The sequence below is a fragment of the Erythrolamprus reginae genome, chromosome 3 (genome assembly GCF_031021105.1).
Source record: "Erythrolamprus reginae isolate rEryReg1 chromosome 3, rEryReg1.hap1, whole genome shotgun sequence".
Lineage (NCBI taxonomy): Eukaryota > Metazoa > Chordata > Lepidosauria > Squamata > Dipsadidae > Erythrolamprus > Erythrolamprus reginae.
Window position 1 is genome coordinate 204,720,180 of NC_091952.1, and position 24,289 is coordinate 204,744,468.

The 24,289-nt window shown below is 42.5% G+C and overlaps 1 protein-coding gene across 1 annotated transcript in view; it reads right to left on the reverse strand.

The window, feature by feature from the left end:
• CDH2 (cadherin 2) overlaps nucleotides 1-23,476 on the reverse strand; it is a 160,410-nt gene extending 136,934 nt beyond the window's left edge. The window contains exon 1 of the mRNA XM_070747687.1: nucleotides 22,674-23,476. Coding sequence (XP_070603788.1) covers nucleotides 22,674-22,751 — 78 coding nt within the window. The 5' untranslated portion in view covers nucleotides 22,752-23,476. The remainder of the gene's footprint in view (nucleotides 1-22,673) is intronic.
• Nucleotides 23,477-24,289: the final 813 nt, after the last annotated feature.

The following is a 24,289-nucleotide window of genomic DNA, read 5'->3' on the forward strand; positions in this document are numbered from 1 at the left end:
AAAATGCAGATCACATTCCATAAGCTTTTAAGCTACACATGGAGATTGTTGCTACCTTTTGAACTTCTTCAGAAACAGATAATTCCTAGGGGAGCTGTGTGATGAACAAAATTTTAAACCAATTTATAATATGTATTGGAATCTGTCAATCTCTCCAGCACTCCATTTATATTAAACAACTAATATAAACTTTAAAAAATGTGCAATGAAATATAAAAACTTATGAAATAAAAGATTTTTAATGTTTTCATTTGCAACCTTTCATTTTTTTTCCAGAAACAAGAGTCTCTTTCCTCAAATTAGTCAATTATCACATTCCTTAGTCACAAACACAAGAGGAATGAGAGAATTTAATTCAATCAGTAAATTATGGCCGACTGCCAATCCTAAAACTGCTTCCTGCCATTCCATGCAAGAAAACTATCTCATTCTTTCCTGCATGTAAAGCTCTGCTTTGTTTTTGCCTTTTCTTCAAAGAATAGTAAAGCCTCTTTTAGTCTTCTTTGAGCAGTTGACTTGAATTTAATATAAGCATTATACCTTTCACAGAAAAGCTAAACTAGCTATTCTTTATTGCTTCATGGTGAGTCACTGGTGTGTACAAAGCAGCTGATGTTGTGGGGATGTTAATATGCCCTATATAGAAGTGAACTCTTACACAAACTAGATAAACAACTCTTTTATTTTATGAAATGTTTAAATTATTTCCCAATATTTAAACTAAAACATATTAGGTATTGGTATCTATTAAAATCGTGGTATTGCTCTAACAGATATACAGTGGTACCTCAAGATACGAACCCCTCGTCTTGCAAACAACTTGTGATACGAACCCGGGGTTCAGAAAAATTTTGCCTCTTCTTACGAACTTTTTTCGAGTTACGAACCGGCGTTCGGAGACTGCTGGGAAGCCGCGCGGCTGTTTTAAAAGGTGACAGCCGGGCGGCGGGGCTTCCCAGAAGCCTCCCGAACGCCGGTTCGTAACTCGAACAAAGTTCGTAAGAAGAGGCAAAATTTTTCTGAACTCCGGGTTCGGTTCGGGAGGTTGCTGGGAAGCCCCCCAGCCCGGCTGTCACCTTTTAAAACAGCCTCGCCGCTTCCCAGCTGTCTCTCGAAGCCGAACGCGGAAGTTCGGCTTTAGCGTTCGGCTTCAGGAGACAGCTGGGAAGCGGCGTGGCTGTTTTAAAAGGTCGCAGCCAGCCTGGGGGGCTTCCCCAGGCCGGCTGCGACCTTTTAAAACATCCGCGCCGCTTCCCAGCTGTCTCCCGAAGCCGAACGCGGAAGTTCGGCTTTAGCGTTCGCCTTCAGGAGACAGCTGGGAAGCGGCGCGGATGTTTTAAAAGGTCGCAGCCGGCCTGGGGGGCTTCCCAGCACCCCCCCGAACCCGGGTTCGGGGTGTGCTGGCAAGCCCCCCAGGCCGGTTGCAACCTTTTAAAACAGCCGCGCCGCTTCCCAGCTGTCTCCTGAAGCCGAACTTCCGCGTTCGGCTTCAGGAGACAGCTGGGAAGCGGCGCGGCTGTTTTAAAAGGTCGCAGCCGGCCTGGGGGGCTTGCCAGCACCCCCCGAACCCGGATTCGGGGTTCGGGGTTAGCTGGGAAGCCCCCCAGGCCGGCTGTCACCTTTTAAAACAGCCGCGCCGCTTCCCAGCACTCGCCGAAAGCCGTTTTTTTGCGGGGGTTTTTTTGGTTGCACGGATTAATTGACTTTACATTGTTTCCTATGGGAAACAATGTTTTGTCTTACGAACCTTTCGTCTGACGAACCTCCTCCTTGCACCAATTAAGTTCGTATCATGAGGTATTACTGTAATGCTATAAGAGAGCCTTGCAAAATCAATCAAAAATTTTGCTGCTGAGGTATTACCAGATACAGTGGTACCTCGTCTTACAAACTTAATTCGTTCCATGACGAGGTTCGTAAGTGGAAAAGTTTGTAAGATAAAACAATGTTTGCCATAGGAATCAATGTAAAAGCAAATAAGGTGTGCAAACCCTTTAGGAAAATCCAAACTTTAAGGCTTAAAAAAAAAAGCGGTGGGCAGACAAAGTGAAGGCTAACTGAGTGGAGACAGGCAACGAGGAGAAGTGAGGAATGGAGGTCCTCACAAAGGCTAATGCCACCCCAAATTGCTCCCAAAATCACCCCTCCAGATGCTTCCTACGTTGCCCCAAATCGATCCCAAAATCACCCCGCCAGACGCTTCATACGCCGCCCCAAATCTCTCCCAAAATCACCCCTCCAGATACTTCCTATGCCACCCCAAATTGCCTCCAAAATCACCTCTCCAAAAGCTTCCTACGCCGCCCCAAATCGCTCCTAAAATCATCCCTTCAAAACCTTCCTACGCTGCCCCAAATCACTCCTAAAATCACCCCTCCAAAACCTTCCTACATTACCCCAAACCACTCCAAAAATTACCCCTCCAAAAGCTTCTAAGTTGCCCCAAATCTCTCCTAAAATCACTCCTCCACCCACTTCCTATGCCATCGTAAACCGAGGTCCTAACGAAGGCAAATGGAGTGAAGAAAGGCAGCAAGGAGAAACGAAGCATTTTGAAAGGAGAGGTGATTTTGAAAGACTTTGGAAGTTATTTGGGGTGGCGTAAGAAGCTTTTGCAGGAGCGATTTTGGAGGCAATTTGGGGTGGCATAGGGAGCCTTTGGAGGAGTGATTTTGGGAGCAATTTGGAGCAGTGTAGGAAGCTTTTGGAGAAGCAACTTTGGAGGCGATTTGGGGAGGTGTAGGAAGCTTTTGGGGGAACGATTTTGGAGATGATTTGGGGCAGTGTAGTAAGCTTTTGGAGGGGTGATTTTGGGAGCAATTTGGAGCGGTGTAGGAAGCCTTTGGGGGAGTGATTTTGTCTGCAATTTGGGGCGGTGTAGAAAGATTTTGGAGGGATAGGTTTGGGAGCAATTTGGAGCGGTGTTGGAAGCTTTTGGAGGGGTGATTTTAGCAGCGAGATGGGGCAAAGGAAGCGGTAGGTTAGGGGGATTTTTGGCAGCGGGATGGGGCGGTTGTGGAGGAAGTGGAGGGCTAGGGAGGAAAGGGCAGGGAAATGGGGCAGCTCCGATGTTCCCCACCTCAGGACTGCAGGTGGAAGCAAAAGGAGGCAGGGAATCCCAGCAGGGCGGCAAGCAAATGGGAAATCCCAGCGGTGACAGTCACAAGGCAGGGGAATCGCTGCGGCAGTAAGAGAGCCCACGCACCTGGGCTCGAGTTCGTAAGGTGAAAATGGTTCTTAAGAAGAGGCAAACAAATTTTAAACACCAGGTTCGTATCTCAAAAAGTTCATATGAGGAGGCATTCATAAGATGAGGTATCACTGTATAACTAATGAAACAGCTAATGAAAATAAAATAGAAGTCTATATACAGTACGATTTGTTCTATCTTGTTGTGAGCCGCCCCGAGTCTTCGGAGAGGGGCGGCATACAAATCTAAATAATAAATAAATAAATAAATAATTCTAAAATTTACGCCATACTACAACTCTACTCAAACTGGTAAAAATGATAGAAAAGCATCAGTTGTTCTGAATAACATAATGGAAAATATCTTAGTGTACCCAATACTCCATAGTCAAGTGGCAATGAATTATTATTTTTTAGTTCTAAAAATTGATATTTCTTCAAGGAAGTCATAAAAGGCAAGTTGGAGGTTGAGGCAATGCAATGAAACCTTTCATACATATACCAACATGATACATGTGTATAATGAAAAGGATCTACAACTGCATTGCTACAATCACTATTTTGCTTTTTTTGATGTCTGTGGCTATTGGGTTTCAACATTCTAATTGGCATTCTGACTATAATATTGTTATATAAGGTACTATCAAAAACTGGAGTGTTTATTAAACCCAGAAAGCATTTATAGGAATCAACCATTCCTTCACACAAAGTCAACTTTGTTAGATCAACTGATAACATTACTGCCATGTCTCATTACTATGATAGATATATCATGGCTGTCAAAGCTACAAATAAATACAATTATTTTAATTACAAATTTTCTAAATTTCTAACTGGTGTTAAAACTGGTAAAGAACTTAAAAATCATGCTTAAAATGAAAAATTGTTGAAGAACTAGTGTGAAATATTCATAAAATTCCACAAATATAAAGTACAGTGATCCCCCGGTTATTGCGTCCCCGACCATTGCGAACAGGGTAATTTGCGATTTTTCAACCCGGAAGTCAAAACACCATCTACGCATGCGTGCCCTTTTTTTCTATGGGCACGCATGCGTAGATGGCGCCCGGCAGATCAGCTGCTGGGCGGCTTCCCTGGGTCTTCCCCCTCTTGCTGGCATCAGCGAGGAGTTTCCCCACCGCCCACGCAAACTCCTCGCTGCCGCTCGCCCGCCCTTCGCCCGCCCACGCCGTTCGCTCCCCCTCTTGCTGGCGGGATGGCGAGAAGCCCTCCCCAGCACCCGCTCGCCCGCCCTTCGACACTCGCCCGCCCTTCGCCCTGGCCGCTTCTTCCCAGCGGAGAAATTCCAGCCCCCACCTGGTCCCGCCCGATCCTCCTCCCTGAGGCAGCTCGCCCTCCCATGGCCGCTTCCTCCACCCTCCATCGCAAGCCCTCGCCACCGCAGCCAACGCGCGCTGCGATCTTCAAGCCCGGCTCCTTTCGGCCCAGCATCCCGGGCCAAGCAGCTGCCTTCCGTGACTGAGCCTGGCTCGCCCGGAAGATCGTAGCGCGCATTGGCTGCAGCGGCGGCGACGTTGCTGCCGGCTTGGCTTCCCTCACCAGCGCAGCCAACATGCGCTACGATCTTCCGGGCGAGCCAGGCTCAGTGACGGAAGGCAGCCGCTTGGCCCGGGATGCTGGGCCGAGAGGAGCTGGGCTTGATCCGCTGAGCCTGGCTGGCCCGGAAGATCGTAGCGCGCGTTGGCTGCAGCGGCGGCGACATTGCTGCCGGCTTGGCTTCGCTCGCCGCTACAGCCAACGTGCGCTACGATCTTCCGGGCCAGCCAGGCTCAGCGGATCAAGCCCGGCTCCTCTCGGCCCAGCATCCCGGGCCAAGCGGCTGCCTTCCGTCACTGAGCCTGGCTGGCCCGGAAGATCGTAGCGCGCGTTGGCTGCAGCGGCGAGCGAAGCCAAGCAGGCGCGCCATTCTCCGCTGACTCCTAAAGCGGGGAAGTTCACCAGGAGTCAGCGGAGAATGGCGCAACTGTTTTAAAACGATCGGAGCTTTCCAATGAGTCCCGAAGACAAACGTCAAACTTCCGCGTTTGTCTTCGGGACTCATTGGAAAGCCGCGCGGGTGTTTTAAAACATCCCCGCCGACATGGGGGGCTTGCTAGCACCCCCCCCAAACCCGGGTTGGAGGTTCGGGGGGTGCTAGCGAGGCCCCCATGTCGGCGGCAACGTTTTAAAACAGCCGCCCCGCCCCCCAATCTTCGGCTCCTCGCTAGCGCTGCGGAAGTTAAAAACACCATCTGCACATGCGCAGATGGTGTTTTTACTTCCGCAGCGCTACTTCGCGAAAACCCGCTCGTTGCGGGGGTCCTGGAACGGAACCCTCGCAACGAGCGGGGGATCACTGTATTATATTTTGACCTACGGGGGTGGACAAAAAAAATGGAAACACCTTGAAAAATCATCAAAATATATTTTAATATGTTGTTGGTCCACCTTTTGCGGCAAATTGAGCCGGAGTGCAGGCCACTGAAGCTGACTTGTAGATCTGAAGGTCAGCGGTTCAAATCACATCACTGGCTCAAGGTTGACTCAGCCTTCCATCCTTCCGAGGTGGGTAAAATGAGGACCCGGATTGTGGGGGCAATAGCCTAGCTCTGTTTAAAAAGTGCTATTGCTAACATGTTGTAAGCCGCCCTGAGTCTAAGGAGAAGGGCGCCATAAAAATTGAATAAATAAATAAATAAATACAGCCTCAATTCTCCGAGGCATAGATTCATACAAATTGTGAATTGTTTCTAAAGGAATTTTAGCCCATTCTTCAGTTAAAGCACCCTCCAGTTCTTTCAGAGATGATGGTGGTGGTAATCGACTTTACTTGAATCTCCAAAATCGACCATAACTGCTCAATAATATTGAGGTCTGGTGATTGTGGTGGCCAGATGAGATGTTGAACTTCACTAAAATGTTCCTCGTGCCATTCTTTAACAATTCTTGTTCTATGGATTGGTGCATTATCATCTTAAAAGATGGCATCTCCCTCTGGAAACAGTTCTTGAACCATAGGATGAATTTGGTCTGCCAAAATTTCTAAAAAGTGATGGCTGTTAATTCTTCCTTGAAGGAAAATAATTGACCGGCAGATTTCCAAGAAATAGCACCCCAGATCATCACTGAACCCCCACCATGTTTGACGGTTGGGAGAAGGCAGTCTGGATGAAATGATTCTTTTGGCTGTCTCCAAACATAAACACGTCCAAAGGTCAGAAAAATTGTAAACGATGATTCGTCAGAGAAAATCACATTTTGCCACTGTTGAAGAGCTTGAGGACTCTGATACAGATAGTGTTTATGAATTAGTGGTAGGCCCTAGGTTACAGGTATTAGAACAGGTGGGAGGCCAGCCACAGGATGTTGCTATGAGTCCAGAATCTAGTGAGGAAGAAACAGACATTCGCTGGGTCAATCCTCAATTCAGAAGGGTTCAAAAACGCAAGGAACAGGTGTTAGGAAAAAGATATTAAGGGGAGGAATGGGTTAAATACTGGAGTGATGTATTTGGTACGTTAGGGGGCCAGTGGGGAAGAAGGGTGGAGTTTCAATGTTGTAGTGCTAAAATGAAATGTGTTTCAGTTCAGCTCCGGAGCGAGCAAGTTCATTCTGTGTTATTTTACAGTCATTCCCGCTGTTTTTGAATCATGCTGTGAGTACATAAATCTTGGTAAACGGAGGAGGCTGGAAGGAATGTTGTGGAATGTAATTAAGAGAGATAACGGGAGAAAAGGAATGTACTAGTTTGAACTGCATTTTGAATACGGAAGTGAAGAGAATAAAAATGGAGTTTATGAAATACAGTAATACCTCATGATACGAACTTAATTGGTGCAAGGAGGAGGTTCGTAAGACGAAAGGTTCGTAAGACGAAACATTATTTCCCATAGGAAACAATGTAAAGTCAATTAATCCGTGCAACCAAAAAAACCCCCCGCAAAAAAAGGCGTTTGGCGACTGCTGGGAAGCCGCGCGGCTGTTTTAAAAGGTGACAGCCGGCCTGGGGGGCTTCCCAGCAACCTCCCGAACCCCGAACTTGGAAGTTCGGCAAAAGTTCGGGATTCGGGAGGTTGCTGGGAAGCCCCCCAGGCCGGCTGTCACCTTTTAAAACAGCCGCGCGGCTTCCCAGCAGCTTCCAGAAGCCGAACGCCAAACCCGAACTTCTGCGTTCGGCGACTGCTGGGAAGCCGCGCGGCTGTTTTAAAAGGTGACAGCCGGCCTGGGGGGCTTCCCAGCACCCCCCCCCCGAACCCGGAAGTTCGACAAAAGTTCAGGGTTCGGGGGGGGTGCTGGGAAGCCCCCGAGGCCGGCTGTCACCTTTTAAAACAGCCGCGCGGCTTCCCAGCAGTCTCCGAACGCCGGTTCGTAACTCGAAGAAAGTTCGTAAGAAGAGGCAAAATTTTTCTGAACCCCGGGTTCGTATCACGAGTTGTTCGTAAGACCAGGGGTTCGTATCTTGAGGTACCACTATACTGCATTTAATAAGTTATTTTTAATAGCTAAAGTTCTACCAGAAACCAGAACAGTCACTGCTCGAGAGACCATTTCTGGTGGTTTATACACCACTCTAAACGCTTTGAAACATTTTTCTTTGAGAGCAGAGGTTTTCTAATTGCAGCTCTTCCGTGGAATCCAGATTTGTGAAGTTCCCTTCGAACAAACTGTTTTGTACGTGTCTATTGAGCTCTGCAGTGATTTTAGGAGCTGTGGTCTTGCGATCCACTCTAACATTATGCTTTAGAGTCCGACGGTCTCTCTCAGACAACTTTGACTTTCGACCAGACCTGTGCTTGGCTGAGGACGTTTTCCCTTCACTTTCAAAAGCAGCCATTACTTTTGAGATATTACCTCTTGAAACGCCAAACATTCGGGCACTTTCTGTTACACTAGCGCCTGCCATTCGAGCACCAACAATTTGCCCTCTTTGAAAGTCTGAGAGGTCTGCCATTTCTAGGTTATAACCAATTTCCTTAAATTTCTGTTTGAAAAAGGTAGTTTAAAATACATATCAAATAACAGAATTTTAAAAAATATGTCAAGTTTTGATTGATTTGAACATGTTCAAATATTATGATGCCAAAAAGTCAAGTAGTTCCATTTTTTTGTCATGTTAGTTAACTGACCTAATGAACATTTAACTATAATTAGTTATTAGCACGTGGAGTATGATGTATCATTTAATTTCTTTAAAATGAAAGTGGGCAATCTGGGCAGGAACGTGGCCTACACTCAATTTATTTATAAAATAAAATCCCACAGAAACAGAACTGTATGTAGTTCAGATTTAAAACTATGGTTAGTATGGTTAATGGAAACTTTAGATTTACTCTCATAAAGTTATAGATTCAAAATACCAATTCACTCCTTAGCCAAAACAATTTGAATAAAAAAACTTTTTTTTTCCAAGATGCCTTTTCAAACTGCATATTATCCCTTTTCACGTCATTCTCACAAAAGGGAACTTTACATGAGCACTGGAAACAGGAATAGACATACTCCTAAACACATGGAAGGCTAAGCTGCCTATGTATATGCTGTTTGCTTATGTAAATTAATGTAACTGAGAAACTGCAGGAGGCCTGAGAACCCCTATGGTAGGGATTATCATGCGCATATTATTGAACTTTATTGTTTAATCTATACAAATTTTTGTGCACACAGAATTGCAATACAGACAAATGCTACATTTTTGGAAATAAATCCAAAGTATTCTACAACCTAAATTTCAGTTCTGTAACAGCCGTAGGGCCAATAACCACCTTTTTAATTCTTATCTTATTAATTTATTTTATTAATTAATTTATTTAATTGTTTAGATTTGTATGCCGCCCCTCTCCGAAGACTCGGATGCCTGATTAATGCCTGATTAATAAACTAAAGATACATGTATAAAATTGTTGACATCATTAAAAGAAGCTGAATCTCCAGTATCATCTCAGGCAGATAATACAATCAAATACAATCCGCGGTGCTTATTTCCCTCCCTGCCTCACCTATTTTTAGATATTTTTAATTAAAATAAAATGAACAGGAAGCTGGAATGCTACGAAGTACTCACTGCAAAAGCATAACCTTTATTTCTAAAAATGTCTTTCAGTTCCTCATCTATCTGAGATTCTTCTATAGAAAATAAAATGATAGTGGGCTGCAATCCAGGACTTAATTTGCTTCCAACTATATAGCTATTCTGGGACTGGCCAAACCATGACATATATTTCATGAAAATACACATAAAAGTGCTAAAAATTCTAAATAAACACCTCAGATTGGGAATGCTTAAAGTGTAATGCTGTGGAAAATCCAGGTAAATAATACATCTTTTTCAGCCCCATCCTGTTTTTCCTACATGAATATGCATTATTTTATTATTTATAACTGCTTTATGTTTAAGCCATAATACCTTAATACTTTTCAAACAATGACTGACAACTTCATAGAAAGTTGACATTCAAAAGGGTTCTGTTTTTTCTAATGGGTAGAATATAAATTGTGCTGAGCTGCAATATCCATCCTCACTGTTCTTTTTTATCTGGTTGGTTGTTTGATTGCAGAGGTGGCTTCCTCTTGGTTTGCCCGAACGGTATCAACCTGCTGGTAATGTCATGGAACTGGACCAGTCAATGCCGGTCCGTGAGAGCCGCCATCTTTTTAAAAAAAGAATCTGGTTTTTTCCTTCTGCACATGCAGAATCTGTTCCCTATGTGCTTGGAAGTGGGCCCACCCTTCCGCCCCATTTATTGATTCTTCCAAAGCCCAACAGACCTTTATTGATTCTTCCAAAGCCCAACTGATTAGTATCTCAGCTGCTTTTTAACTTGAACTTGTACTTAACTACTGAGCATGAACTGAAGCTAATTTACTTCCACATGCATGAAAGCAAAACGTTCGCTTCTGTCGTGATGCGAACTGGTGGGAAAGGTAAGTAGAACCCACATCTGGTTGGTTGGCAGAATAAAACTAATTTATCTAATGCCTTTTATTTTATCTCTTCTGTCAGAAAAATACATTGACTGGAAAACCCAACTCCACAAACCTTTTAAGTTTATTGTTAAAGGTACAGAAGGAAAATCTATAGTACCCCTTTAAAACCATATAATATTTTCAAATTATAAAAAAAAACCCTAGAAGAAATTGCAATGTTTAATTTGTTGGGTTTTTTTAAATTGACCTATGGGCAGAAATATTTCCCTGCATGAGTTTTGTTTTGAAAACCAATCTCATAATATAAAGTTTTGACGGGTATTATAAAAACATTCTCATTAATCTTTTAAATTTCATAAAATCCTAAGAAAACTTTCACTGACTGCCCATAAGAAGACCTATTTAAGTTCTTATTAATCAAGAAATTAAAAACAAAATTTAGGAAAATATCCATTTTCAACACTGAAGATCTTGGGTGTTAGTTTTATGTTAGGCAGAAAATCTGTAGATTGAATCTGTATTATTTTTAGTATATGTACAGTATTTAGAAGTTTTAAGACATTTCTAAAGAAAGAAATTTCAATGATAGCTCTTTAATAAATCCACTTATTCTTCTATCTTAACAAACAGATTTGTGGATAGAGCTAACTAATTATCAATATCTGTCATGCTCAAATTGTCTGTAAGATGATCTGGTAAAATATAATCACTCAAGACTGTCAAATCCATTGGTTTTAGCATATTCCATAGACAAAGAATGTTCTTTCTGCGCCAACTCAGGAAACTCAAACTTCCTTTCTTTTTAATATACTGGATTTGTGACATTATATTCTGTTGTGAGCCGCTCCGAGTCCTCGGAGAGGGGCGGCATACAAATATTATTATCATCATCATCATCATCATCATTATCATCATCTGCCCAAGGTGCTGCTGATACCGTTCTACAGAGGAATCATTGAGTCTGTCATATGCATCTCTATAAATGTAGGGTTTGGTTCTGCAACCCAACAAGACCTACACGAGGATAATCAGAACTGTAAAAACAACAACAACCCCCAATTGCTGCCAACCTGCCTTCCATTCAGGACCTGTATACTGCACAAGTCAAAAAGAGGGCGGTGAAAATATTTACTGACCCTTTGCATCCTGGACACAAACTGTTTCAACTCCTACCCTCAAAACGTCGCTGCAGAGCACTGCACACTAAGATAAGAACAGTTTTTCCCCCAAACACCATCACTCTACTAAACAATAATTCCCTCCACACTGTCAAACTTTTTACTAAGTCTGCACTTCTATTTCTACTAACTTTTTCTCATCATTCCTATCATCCTTTTCCTCCCACTTAGGACTGTATGACTGTAACTTGTTGCTTGTATCCTAAGATTTGTATTAATATTATTTCTTCATTGTTTATTTGACCCCCTATGACAATCATTAAGTGTTGTACCACATGATTCTTGACAAATGTATCTTTTTCTTTTATGTACACTGAGATCATATGCACCAAGACAAATTCCTTGTGTGTCCAATCATACTTGGCCAATAAAGAATTATATTCTATTCTATCCTATCCTAAAAGTCAAAATAAATTTGGTTCACCAAAACAAAAATGTTTCCATTCTCTACTGAGGGGCTCTTAAGATTAAATCAGCTAAGAGATGTTTGGAACTTTTTTCTTCCATCATAATCAATGAAAGCAAGGACAGCAAAAAAAACCCCAAAACCCCTTATCTTACTATATTAAAAGAAGAGTCAGAAATAAAACTTATTTATTTCTGCTGTATCTGGAATCAGGCCTCTGTTGAAAACACCAATTTATTAGTTGGTTTTCAAAACTTTGCCTACATTAAACTGTACAATTAAATGTTAGAATCCTACCACAGTTAACATATCGTAAGAAAAATTGGGAATATGTTGTAATTATGTCCAAAACAGGGATAAAATTCAAAAAATTTCCCTACCAGTTCTGTGGGTGTGGCCTGGTGGGTATGGTAGGGGAAGGATACTGCAAAATCTCCATTCCCACTCAACTCTAGGGCCAGCCAGAGGTGGTTTTTGCCGGTTCTCTGAAATACTCAAAATTTCCAGAACCTGTCAGAACCTTCTGAATTTCACCCCTGGTCCAAAGCATCCAATACTTTAATCAAAATGGCAAGTGCCATCTCTGTTGTAACATATACAGTGTTCCCTCGATTTTCGCGGGTTCAAACTTCGCGAAAAGTCTATACCACGGTTTTTCAAAAATATTAATTAAAAAATACTTCCTGGTTTTTTTCCCTATACCACGGTTTTTCCTGCCCGATGACGTCATATGTCATTGCCAAACTTTTGTTTGCCTTTAATAAATATTTTTTTTTAATAAACTTTAATAAATAAACAGGGTGAGTAATAATCTAAATGGTTGCTAAGGGAATGCGAAATTGCAATTTAGGTGTTTAAAGTGCTAAGGGAAAGCTTGTGATACTGTTCATAGCCAAAAATAGTGTATTTACTTCCGCATCTCTACTTTGCGGAAATTCGACTTTCGCGGCCAGTCTCAGAACGCATCCCCCGCGAAAATCGAGGGAACTCTGTATACAACTTTATCAAACTCAGATGAACAAGGCCAAATTTATGCAACACTACTTATTTGTCTATTACATACTACTGTGTTTGTTTTGCTTTGAAATGAATTTCACCTAACTTCTCCTGTGACTGGAAACTCAGCTACACCATGCCACACAGAAGCCCTTATTTTAGGTTTCAACATGCAGCTGTTTTAAGCAGATGATTTACCAAAGCTTGTGAAGCTCTAAAGCAGCTGCACCTTTTTTCAATTTCATGTGGAATCCAGAAAAAAAGTGGGGCTCGTTTAAGAATAGCAGAGAGTGCTGTGCACATTCCAGCTGCAAGGCATTTCTTCAGAACCATAATCAAGCATGCACAGCCCCTTACAGTATTAGATATAAAATAAAATAAAAACAGTGATGGAACAATGCCTTCCTGAAACTGAATGGTCTGGTATGCAATTGCAAGAACTGATCTGAAATTCAAAGTTTTTCGCCTGACATAGAAAAATGACATTATTCAAAATATTAACATAGTTGTTTAATTAAAACATGCAATTTATTCACTCATATATAATTTATGCACATTTGACTGTCCACATATTTTGAATTCTACAAACTATATGCAATTGTCCCCTAACTGTAGCAAGATAGAAGACAGCTGTATCTAGCGTTGAAACAGATCACAAAATATTTTTGATAATTTATTTCAAATTCTAATATAAATTGCACAGTTCCGAGTCTACGGAGAGGGGCGGCATACAAATCTAAATAATAATAATAATAATAATAATAATAATAATAATAATAATAATAATAATAATACAGTTCATTATAACAACCCTCAAACATTTGTATTTTCTTCTAAGACATTGATTTCAGATGAATACTATTGCAAGTCCTCATTTAACAACTACTTTCATTCAACAACTTGGTTGACAACCAACTTTGATTTCTGACCGTCGCAGTGTCCCATGGTTATGTGGTGAAGATTCCTGGCCTTCTTTGCAAAGTTAATGGGGAAGCTGGCAGGAAGTCAGAAGTTGCACTCACATGATGTACTCACTTAACAATGGAATTTCCATTGCTGTATGGAAAGGTCACCTAATGTTGAGTTTTATGACTGAATTGCTTAGTGATGAAAATTCTAATCCCAATTTCTTGGGATTAGAAAGATCATGAAGCAAGGTCTACCTGAATTGCATGTTAGCTACTACTTGCATTATATTTTTTCCATTACTGAACTATCAGTAAAAAATTTTGCTTTCTGACACATTTTGTTCCTTTATTCTGAATATGGGATAAAAAATGACAAAGGATCATACTTAATTTCTAATTCTGTCTGAGGAAGATGCATTAGTAGATCTTTGTGGTATAAAAACAAGGAGTATCTAACACATAAGAAACTCAGTCCGATTCAAATGTGATTTGCAACCTGATGCATATTGGTGATTTTAAAAACTTGCCTTTGTCAGACCCAACTATCTGGATGGTATGTGCTGCCAATCATTGTGCTAATAATATGTACAGTGTTCCCTCGATTTTCGCGGGTTCGAACTTCGCGAATAGCCTATACCACGGTTTTTAAAAAAATATTAATTAAAAAATACTTCACGTTTTTTTCCTATATCACGTTTTTTCCATCCGATAACGTCATACGTCATCACCAAACTAATAATTTTTGCAAATAAATAACAAAAATAATAATTATTGTTAATAAATAATTATGTTTATAAATATCAGGATCATTATTCAATGGTGAATACCAGTAATAATGGTGACTAAATGGTTGTTAAGGGAAAGGGAAATGGTAATTTAGGGGCTTAAAGTGTTAAGGGAAGGCTTGTGATACTGTCCATAACCAAAAATGGTGTATTTACTTCCGCATCTCTACTTTGCGGAAATTCGACTTTCGCGGGCGGTCTCGAAACGCATCCCCCGCGGAAATCGAGGGAACACTGTAAATCGAGTATTTGCCAGTATTTTCTTATTTCATTCATGGCCTGTTTGTCTTCTTATATTGGCATCTTCAGCAGTTTACAATAATTAACAGAGAAAAGTAATAGTTTCTATGGGGGGGGAGGTGCAAACCTGGTATTAGATGGCATTTTCATTTTCCAGTAACTAGAGTGATTTTGTCCAATCAAATTTTTTGTAACTGACAAAGTTTATAGGATTGTTGTACGGATAAAACAAGAGAAAACCTGAGCCACCTTTAATTCCTAGAATGATAATAAAATATTAATCTAATTCATTCCAATTTTAAGTGGAATAAAATCATTTTCTATTCATACATATCAGTAAAATAAAAATATTTATCCACTGACAAAAAGGACAATGTTCTCAGCTACATGCATAGTTCCCTCTAAGCTGAGCAGTGAGCAATTGCTTACTTAAAAATTATCATCAACTCAGAGTTTTCCAAACCTGCCCAGAAGCCGAGAGGGAAAGAGTGAGAGGGAAGGAGAGAGAGAGGAAGAGAGAGAAACAGATAGAAAAAAGAGAGGAAGGAAAAGAGAAAGAAAAAGAATGGGAGTAAGGAAGAGAGAAAGAAAATCAAAATCTAGTTTGAAACTAGCTCAACTATTTAAGTGGCATTTTGATATTGATAGAGTTGCCCTATTATGAGCTCACTGTTATAGACACACAGTACAGTATTTTATTTTGAAATTCTCTGAGGCAAAACAGGGTGGGTTTTTTATTTGTTTGTTTATTAATTATTTCTGTGCCACCCAGTCCCGAAGGGACTGCTGCTCAGACACGATACTTTTCCGCCCACCCCCCAAAAAAATTAGAGGGAACACTGGCTACATGAATCATGTTAACTATAAGAAGTCTCTAACTACCATAAACTATCATAATTCTTTAGATAACCTATAGATTTTTTAAACATATCCTTTAACAGGAGGAAGCAGAAAGCATACAAATGGAACTCATCAGTTTTCTAAATGAAGAATAATGACAAGAAATAAGCAGAAATATGACAAGAATAAGCAATGCAAGTCATCAAGCAGCCATCTTCATTTAATGAAAATAGTTCCATTGAATTTCTTGTATTTATTGTTACAAGGTGCCCAGAAGATTTCTGAAGCAAATGGAATATGGGTTCTTTGCTTTCCATAAAAGATAATTTTTAAGAATGGTTAGCCTTCTTTTTGAACTACTTTAATTTACAAAGTTTTGCTTCTGCTATTATAGCAAACTTTATTTTCACTGTTCCAGATATAAAGCTGATAATCCTTCACAGGGACCTATCAGGGATGGGAGGAAATATTGGCCCCTTGATTTCCATATAAAGTTCAATGCCAGGATATACAATATGCAAAACTGTTGTGACATCACTGCACAGCTGTCTTATTCTGTCACTGTAGCTACCATAGACTTTTTGGTCTAAAATATGGTCAAAAATTATTGAAACCATACAAACCTGTTCAAAGTATCAGGCAAAGGAAGCAACAATGGCAACAGGAAATTAGACTCATTCTAATTACAACAAAATCCTAGGATTTTGAAGATCCTAATGGTTGGATGGAAGTAATTCAAATGCAGGAGAGGAAAAGAGATTTGGAAGATTCCATAACCCTCAAATGCAGTCTTTGAATGGTACACAGTACTGTATAATGGAGCAAACAGGAAAATAGACAAAACCTTCCTTGTTGGCAGTAAAATTCTGTTGCAGGTACAATGTGTTAATCCAGTTGTAAGCCTATCACAAAATAGAACAGGATCATGGATGGCAGAGCCAAGGAATAATTCTCTCATAGTAAGTTTAAGCCAAGGAAGTTAAAATTATTCTAAAATTCTTCAAATTATTGCTGAAAACTCTAATGTTGGATGGTCAAACTTCCGACCCATGGGCTGCATGTTTAAGAAAGGGGAGAAAGTCCAAATACCTTGCATGATGATGCTGTGAGGTTAGTTTGACACACCTGCTCTAAGGCTAATATTTCTAAATAATTATTTTTTAAAAAATGTAAATATGCTGTAAATATTTAGAGTCTACAGGGAGGGGCGGCATACAAATCTAATAAATAAATAAATAAATATATTTGTAACATTGTTATTTACTATATCATAATTTACCTGTTTAATAGGAAACAAAGCATTTCTTTAGAAAAATCATTTCTTTTGAGCTTCCAGAGAAAATGAATGACATCAAACAAACCTAATACAGTAGTACCTTGTGATACGAACCCCTTGTCATACAAACTTTTCGAGATACGAATCCAGGGTTCAGAATTTTTTGCCTCTTTTTTCGCCTTACGAACCCACGGCCGCGAACGCCAAACCCGGAAGTTCGGCAAAAGTTCGGGTTTGGCGTTCGGGTGCGGGAGAACGCCGAGAAGCGCCGCTGCCCGGCTGTCACCTTCCCAGAAGAGCCGTGGAGCTGTCGGCCGGTCGGGAGGCTCAAATGGAGGTGGGGAATCCCAGTAGGGAATTCCAGGGGCGGAGCTTTGACATCACGGAGACGTCCTTCCTGAAGTCTATGTTTCGGCCGGCCAGGAAGGACGTCTCTGTGACATCAAAGCTCCGCCCCTGGAATTCCCTATTGGGATTCCCCACCTCCGTTTGAGCCTCCCGACCGGCCGACAGCTCCACAGCTCTTCTGGGAAGGTCACAGCCAGGCGGCAGTGCTTCTCGGCGTTCTCCCAAACCCGAACTTTTGCCGAACTTCCGGTGTTCAGAACGCCGAGAAGCCCCCCGGCTGTTTCAAAAGGTGACAGACAGGCGGCGGCGCTTCTCGGCGTTCTTCCGAACCCGAACCCTAACTTTTGCCGACGGGCGGCGGTGACACCCAGCAGAGCGCCGTTTTTGCAATTTTTTTTTGGCTTGCACGCATTAATCAGTTTCCATTGTTTCCTATGGGAAACATTGTTTCATCTTACGAACTTTAAACCTTACGAACCTCCTCCCGGAACCAATTAAGTTCATAAGACAAGGTATCACTATATTAGTTTTTTTTTAAATATCAGTACATTTAGGTATCATTAACACTAGTACCAAAACAAACAAGTAATAAAACATGAAATCCTGGATATTTCCCAATATGCATTAACATTTCTTACACTGAAATTTATTCAGAACAGAAATAAGAACGTTTCATGCAGATTTTGGGGTGGGGGGGGAATAGGACAAAACTGTAACATTACACAACTTTCTTTTTTTTTAAAAAAATGTATTTTTGAAAAGTAATACGGAACTATGAAAAATATACCTACATAAAGAAAATGTAATAGTACAAAAGGGTCCCACCTATTAATCTACCGCAGAATCTTAAGATTAATTTGAAATATAGTCTTAAACCTCTTTATTAATTAATAGGAACTATATGTAATGGCTGTCATAATCATGACGTACTAAGTGGTTAACCTATTCTTAACCACTGATTGATGTAGACATGGGTTTGCACTACAGAAAAAGACATCACACAATTTCTAGATTATAAGAAAAACAAATAGTGGCAACAGTTCCATATCATGTAAAAGTTTAAGTTAATAGTTTGCACCTCCACTGTCTTATCTAGCCATTAGAAATATATGATACAAATTCAGGCAACGGATTGATAAAGATCAAGAAAGGTGTTGCCAGCACAGAAAATGTTAATGAACAGGGAACAAATGTTTCCCAGTCATCTCTCACTAAATCCAATTCCAATCCTTAACAAGTGTATCTATTCTACTTTGCTGTTCTTTTAAAACCCAAGATCCATTCTTTTCATAATAATCTACTTTCCTTTGCAGTATTAGTATACCTTTTTATTCTATGATGTTGTTATAGACTTGGCTAACAAATAATATTTATTGCTAAAGACTGGACATTTAGGTATTTTCACTATCAATGCCTACTAATGCTTTTGCCCTTTCTCCATTTTTAAAACAATATTTATCTGCACTTTTCCTCAAACATAATTCTTTCCACAAACTCAGAAGCACTGATATTATTATTCCAGATTCTATACAATATATTGAAAATTCATTTATTTTATTTGTCAAATGCAGTATTTGTCATATACGTAGATATAACATTGTCTATATGCATAAGATGAATACTGATAAGATGGAACAATTGGGCAGGGTTGGTAGGCATACTGGTGCGCATGCCCCTCCAAGCACTGGGAACGAGTGAAACCTTGAGACTGGTCCAATAATATTCTATCCAGTCTTTCATCTTCAATGTCCATGGAGTATCAGTTTCAGTTAAGTTCCTAAATAATATATTTCATGAAATACATTCTATGAACTTCATTCATTTTAGAATTTTTTAATTTTTTTTTAAAAAAACTTGGCAAATAAAGAAAAAAGAGCAATAAAGTTAAAAAACCCTCATACACGTTTTGAAACAATGCCTCAAACTTTCTATTGCATAAAAGTATATATAGATAATGCAAAACTTTTAAGCTATTTCTAATTTGTAACAATTCTTAATAACTAAATAATTAAATAACAAAGCCAGGAAGCCAGGCCAGCCATTAAAATAAAACTATTTTCCAAGCCTAGGTTTATGAAACTGAATTCATTCCTAAATTCTAGCTTTACAGTGTTTGAAGTCTTAACCAGAGTTAATGGATATCCAAACAAGGAGGAAATTGGATTCTCCAACCATGACATGCCACTGACATTAAGTTATACATAAAACCAAAATAACTTTCTCTGTCTATAATTCAAACTGTTTTAATTTAAAAACAGTCTTAGGAAGAACACATACAGAAAATGGAATAACATCATGGTTCAGACTTCAACTTATCTTTATCAAACCAAAACGTGGAGTACTAAAAGGTTAAAAATACCAGGGATAACTAAAAGAAAAATTATTCTAGGCAGATTGGTACAAATATGAATTGAACTTTAAAGGAAAGATCAATAGTTCAAATCATAACTATTTCTAAATCTAGTAATATAAAACAATCCTTCAAAGGAGGAGGATGGGACATTTAAATGAAGGAGACTGGAGATAGGAACCCAAAAGAAAAATTCTCAAATGCTTCATTCATATTAATTGTTTTAAACACCTTTAATGCATGAGGAAACCATCATAACTACCAATTTTTTTTAAAAAAAATGCTAAATATTATAGCAGCAAAAAGTGCTCCTGCCCTTGAGGCATTGAATGGTATATCCAGTTCATATTTGCAGAATAGTTTTGCTCCATAGCCATGTAAATAGTCATATAGCCACACAATATTTAAAACAGACACTATCCAGTGCCAAAAGGTAGCCCGGTCAGTAACTCATAGACAATCAGAAATACTCTTTTCTCCCTGCAAAGAAAAAATGCTTTTACCTTTAAAAAAAAATATGTTCCAACCAGAAATGCCATTAAGAGCCAGAGATATGTACCATCTGTCTCTGAAATGTACTGTATTCCTTTCGTCTTTTGCTCTAAGATGAAAATTTTATACTCACCAAAGAACTAGTGTCAATGCTGCATATCTCACCCTGGCACCAATTCAAGGAAACCCTAGAAAACTTTCAACCTTTACTACAAGCGTGTATAGAACTCAAATGTCCTGCTATCAAAATAAATGAAGATTATTTAATCTAAACCTGCTTCAAACAACCACATTCCCTCTTGCCAGGATACATCGGAAAAGCACTAAAATGCAGAAGTCTTCAACTGAGACAGATGCCTTCAGCTTCTATAACTAATATCTGCTTCATAAAATACAATCCTACAAAAAGACCCTTTTATTATCTAGACTGCCCTTGGTGCCCAGGACAATTCCATGCACATCACGCATTCATTTAATGAGCCATGACAACTCTATTATCAGTTTCCAAAATCTGCACCACCCATGCATTTTCTCTCTGGGATAACTAAACTCTTATTCCAGAAAGCTCAAGACCTCTTGCAATTTTCATCCTCTCAACCTGACTATAGTCCCTAACCCTATTGGAAGATGCACCTAATTTTATTTTTATTCACAGAAAGGTGCAAAGCTTTATCTCCAGCTGCTCATAAACTCAACAAAGCAACCACCACATTCTACCACCAGTGCACAACTGTATGCACTACATAAGGAATCCACCACCATTCTCTGTGGCTTTCAAACCTTACAAGTCTCAGCAAATGTAAAAACCTTGATATGGGTTTTGACTTTGAAAATGCTGAACTCTCAACTTTGAAAATGCTAAATTCCTCAATAAAGGAGGTATGCACTCCTCCTTGCAAATGTGTAAATAGAAATACAGTGGCAGGTCAAATAGCGGATCCATGCCTGCACTCCTGCATCTAAGAGAGGGAAGTTCAGCAGAAACTAAAGATAGAGTAGCCTTGGGTCTACTCTGTCAGCCCAGCCTCCTGTTGGCTGAGGGACGTGATAAGCTTTAACCCAAAGTAACCCAGGTCACTCCGGTGGAAATTCTCGCTAGTTGCTGCAGTAGCAGCAGCAAACAGTAGGAGCCAAGCTGAGGAGGAGGGGAAGCGGAGGCGGCGGCTGATTAAATTCTTCCCGGGAAGAGATTAGTGGATTGAGCTGAGGGGCGACGTAACAGTTTGAGCGCTCTTCTCTTTCACAGGACCCGAGTCGACAGAAGGGGGCGTTATACACACGTTTGACCCACTGCAACTTTGGGGGCTGTAAATTACTTTCGTAAGAGTCATTGAGGGCTCATTTCCTGACCCTTCCGGGTGGACGCTACACGGCTATTTGGCACCTTGCCGCCTGATACTTCCAGGCCGCTAATACGACTTTAAATCCCCTCCTTATTCAAAGGTAGACTTGGGAAACAAATTCAAATTCTTTTTTTCCCCTCCTCCTTCTGGTGAATGGACCGAGGAAGACAGCAAAAGGAGTCGTAAATAGTAAACGGGCCAGCCTGCGCCACATTACACCGGGTTCGACCTTCCAAGGTTGCTACGACTAGGAACAACGCGGAGCATCTGCCGTAGGGAACTCCAGGCAAACAGCGCGTGTGAGCGCTGAGTGGGCAGTCAGCAAGGCCAAACCACGGGTGGCCCCTGCCACGCCTATTGGTGAATAGAATCCGCACCCTATTCTCCAACTCGAAGGGGAGGGGGGGAGTCGAAAACAAGCCCAACTTTCTTAGTCACGTAATATTTCTACCCTCCTAATCTAGACTTCGACATCACCAAGTCCGCGCGCGTTTCGTTTCCCCGCCTGCCCGCAGGAAAGGCGCACCATTTCCATAATAATCCCCAGGAGATGTGGGTGGTAGCGGCGATTCCTTTCCCACGCTCCTCTCCTAGGAAGAGATGGCGCCAAGACTGCCCCGTGTCTTCATCTCCTTCAAGTCCAAAAAATAAATCCTTGTTCACAATCTCCGTTTCATTCACCTGCTTACTTGGCCTTTCCTTATAATAATTCCCCCGACAGTCCCTTTCTTCGCAACCGCCCTGCCAGCTTTAGGGGTTTTTTTCCCCCTCTCTCACGCGTGGAAGGCCAACTATCACATTCTCACAACAGCGTGTTCAGAGAATAACTTGCTTCTAACTTATCCCCTTTTTACTCCTCTGGGTCTGACCTACCCTCAAGTAGGACTTGACGCCGAAGCAGCCACCTGCTCTGCTCACAGCCCTAGAAAAAGAAGAACGGGGTCTCTTAACTCCCCGTGCAAGAAGCTCAAAAAAATAAATTAAAAATCAGGAGCTTCCGCCGCTTGCTAACCTAAACCCGGCTCTGCAATGTGAAAATCCTCTATACAATTCGATGCACCCCCGGCTCCTTCTTCTTCCCGGATTGAGGAGGGGGCGCTTCTGCTCAAGCCTCTTTCCCCGAAGCTGCTTCTGCCCAAACAGCAGTTTTCCGGAGAGCCCGGTCCTCTCTCCCCTTCTTCTCCAAAACCGGCACCAGCACCCTCCTCAACCGCAGGCCCACCAAGCCCTACAAGGCGTTTGAAAGAGAGAAAGCAGTCGCCCTTCCTTCCCCATTTCCACTTCGCCCCGTCCGATCGCCGACGTCCCTAGACCCCCGCCACCGCCCATCGCCGGGAACAAAGAGGCCCCGAGCCCAGCTTTCCTTTTTTTCCCCCTCCTTCGCCCTTCTTTTATTACCTGCTGCAGGGCCGCCAGTACGAGCCAGAGCAGCGGCGGCGGCGAGATCCGAGGCGGCGTTCCCGCTTTCCGGCACATGGAGGCGAAGGCAGGCGAAGAGATGCACAAAGCGGGAGAGAGGGGAGAAAAAGTCCGCGGGTCGCCTGGAGGGAGGCTCGACCGTCTTGGGCCAAGGTGAGAGAGAGGGAGAAAAGGCAAGAGGAGGGGGCCGCCGGAGGATCGGCAGGGCTGGTCTCGAGGGGGAAAAAGGGCGAGCGGACTCGAGGTCAGCGGCGGCTCGGCTCTTTGATCCCTCCCCTCGCGTCCTGGGTACCGGCGACGGTCGGCGCGCACAAAAAAAGCAGCGGGCTGCTCAGTCTAAAATCCGGGGCGGGTGAGGGGGGTAGCGGCTCCTTCTTGGAATATAGCCCGCTTCCTGTTTCTCAGGCTGCCTTCGCCGGCGACTTGAAGCAGTCGGTCCCCTTTTCTTAGTACGTCCCCAACTGTGCCTTGGCACCGCCGCTCGGATGCCGGCTAAAGCTGTTTCGGCATGCTCCGTCCCGGCTCCCTTTTATTTTAATTTTTTTTTTTTGGCCCCCTTCACTTTCCTAATCCTCCCCGAGCAGCGGTAACAGCCGCCGCCTCCGCTCGCTCCCAAGGATAACAATACCGGAGCAGCTTTTTGCCTAGCTCGCGCTGCGTGCTTCTTCTGGCTGCCTGTGTGTGTGCGCGCCCGCGTGTGTGCGTGCGTGTGCGCTTTTCCTTGTGCGAGGCTGCCGCTGGCGGCTTCGTCTCTCTCTCTTCTCCACCCACCCACCCCTCCCCGGCTCTCCCTGCCGGCCTCACCGGCCAATGAGAAACCACCGGCTTCAGCTCGGCCCTCGCTTTCGGCCGGCAAGCCGCCCACAGCTCGCTACCCCCAACAAGCCAAAGGCCTGAGCTTCCGTGCCGCAGCTGCTGCAGCCGGAGATGCGCCGAAGAAGCCTCGGAAATGATTGCCGGGCCGGCGAAGGGGCGGCGGGCTGACGGGGGGAGGGGGGAGCAGGGTGTGTCTGGCATGGCACGAGCAACACGCGCGCGCGAATGCGATTTGAGGTGGCCCGGGAAAGGGGGAGGGGAAAGAGAGAAGAGAGACTTGAAGTGATGTTTTAATGAATCCGCGTGAGGATAGCTCCGGCGGTGTTCTTATTTGCGGGCTGAGGGGGAAAGGCGCGAAGGCCGGGGGGGGAAAAAGAAGAAGCGAAGAGCTGGTCGACGCCAAGGAACGCTGCTCGGGCTTCCCATTGTCTTGAAGGCGCTTCGCCATGAAGCCACCTGCTGGGGGAGGGAGGGGGGAAAGAAGCCGTTATTTGAGGCGGAGGCATTTGCTTTTGTTTTTATTCCTCTCCCACCAATGCTTGAAAGAGCCTGGAATTTGACCAGCCGGCCAATTAGAAAAGTTCCCGGCCCTGCGGTTTTATTGGTTTAGCAAGCCTTTTGTCTCTGGTCTGGGGCCTCTTCTTTTTTTTCTCCGCCCCGCCTTCCTACGATCCGTTATACCTGCTTCAGTGGTCAAGAAATGCGGTTGTGTTGCTTTGTGGGGCGGGGGAAGGGGTTGTGTGTGGTTGTTGTTCGTGTTGTTTTTTGAAAAGGGGAGA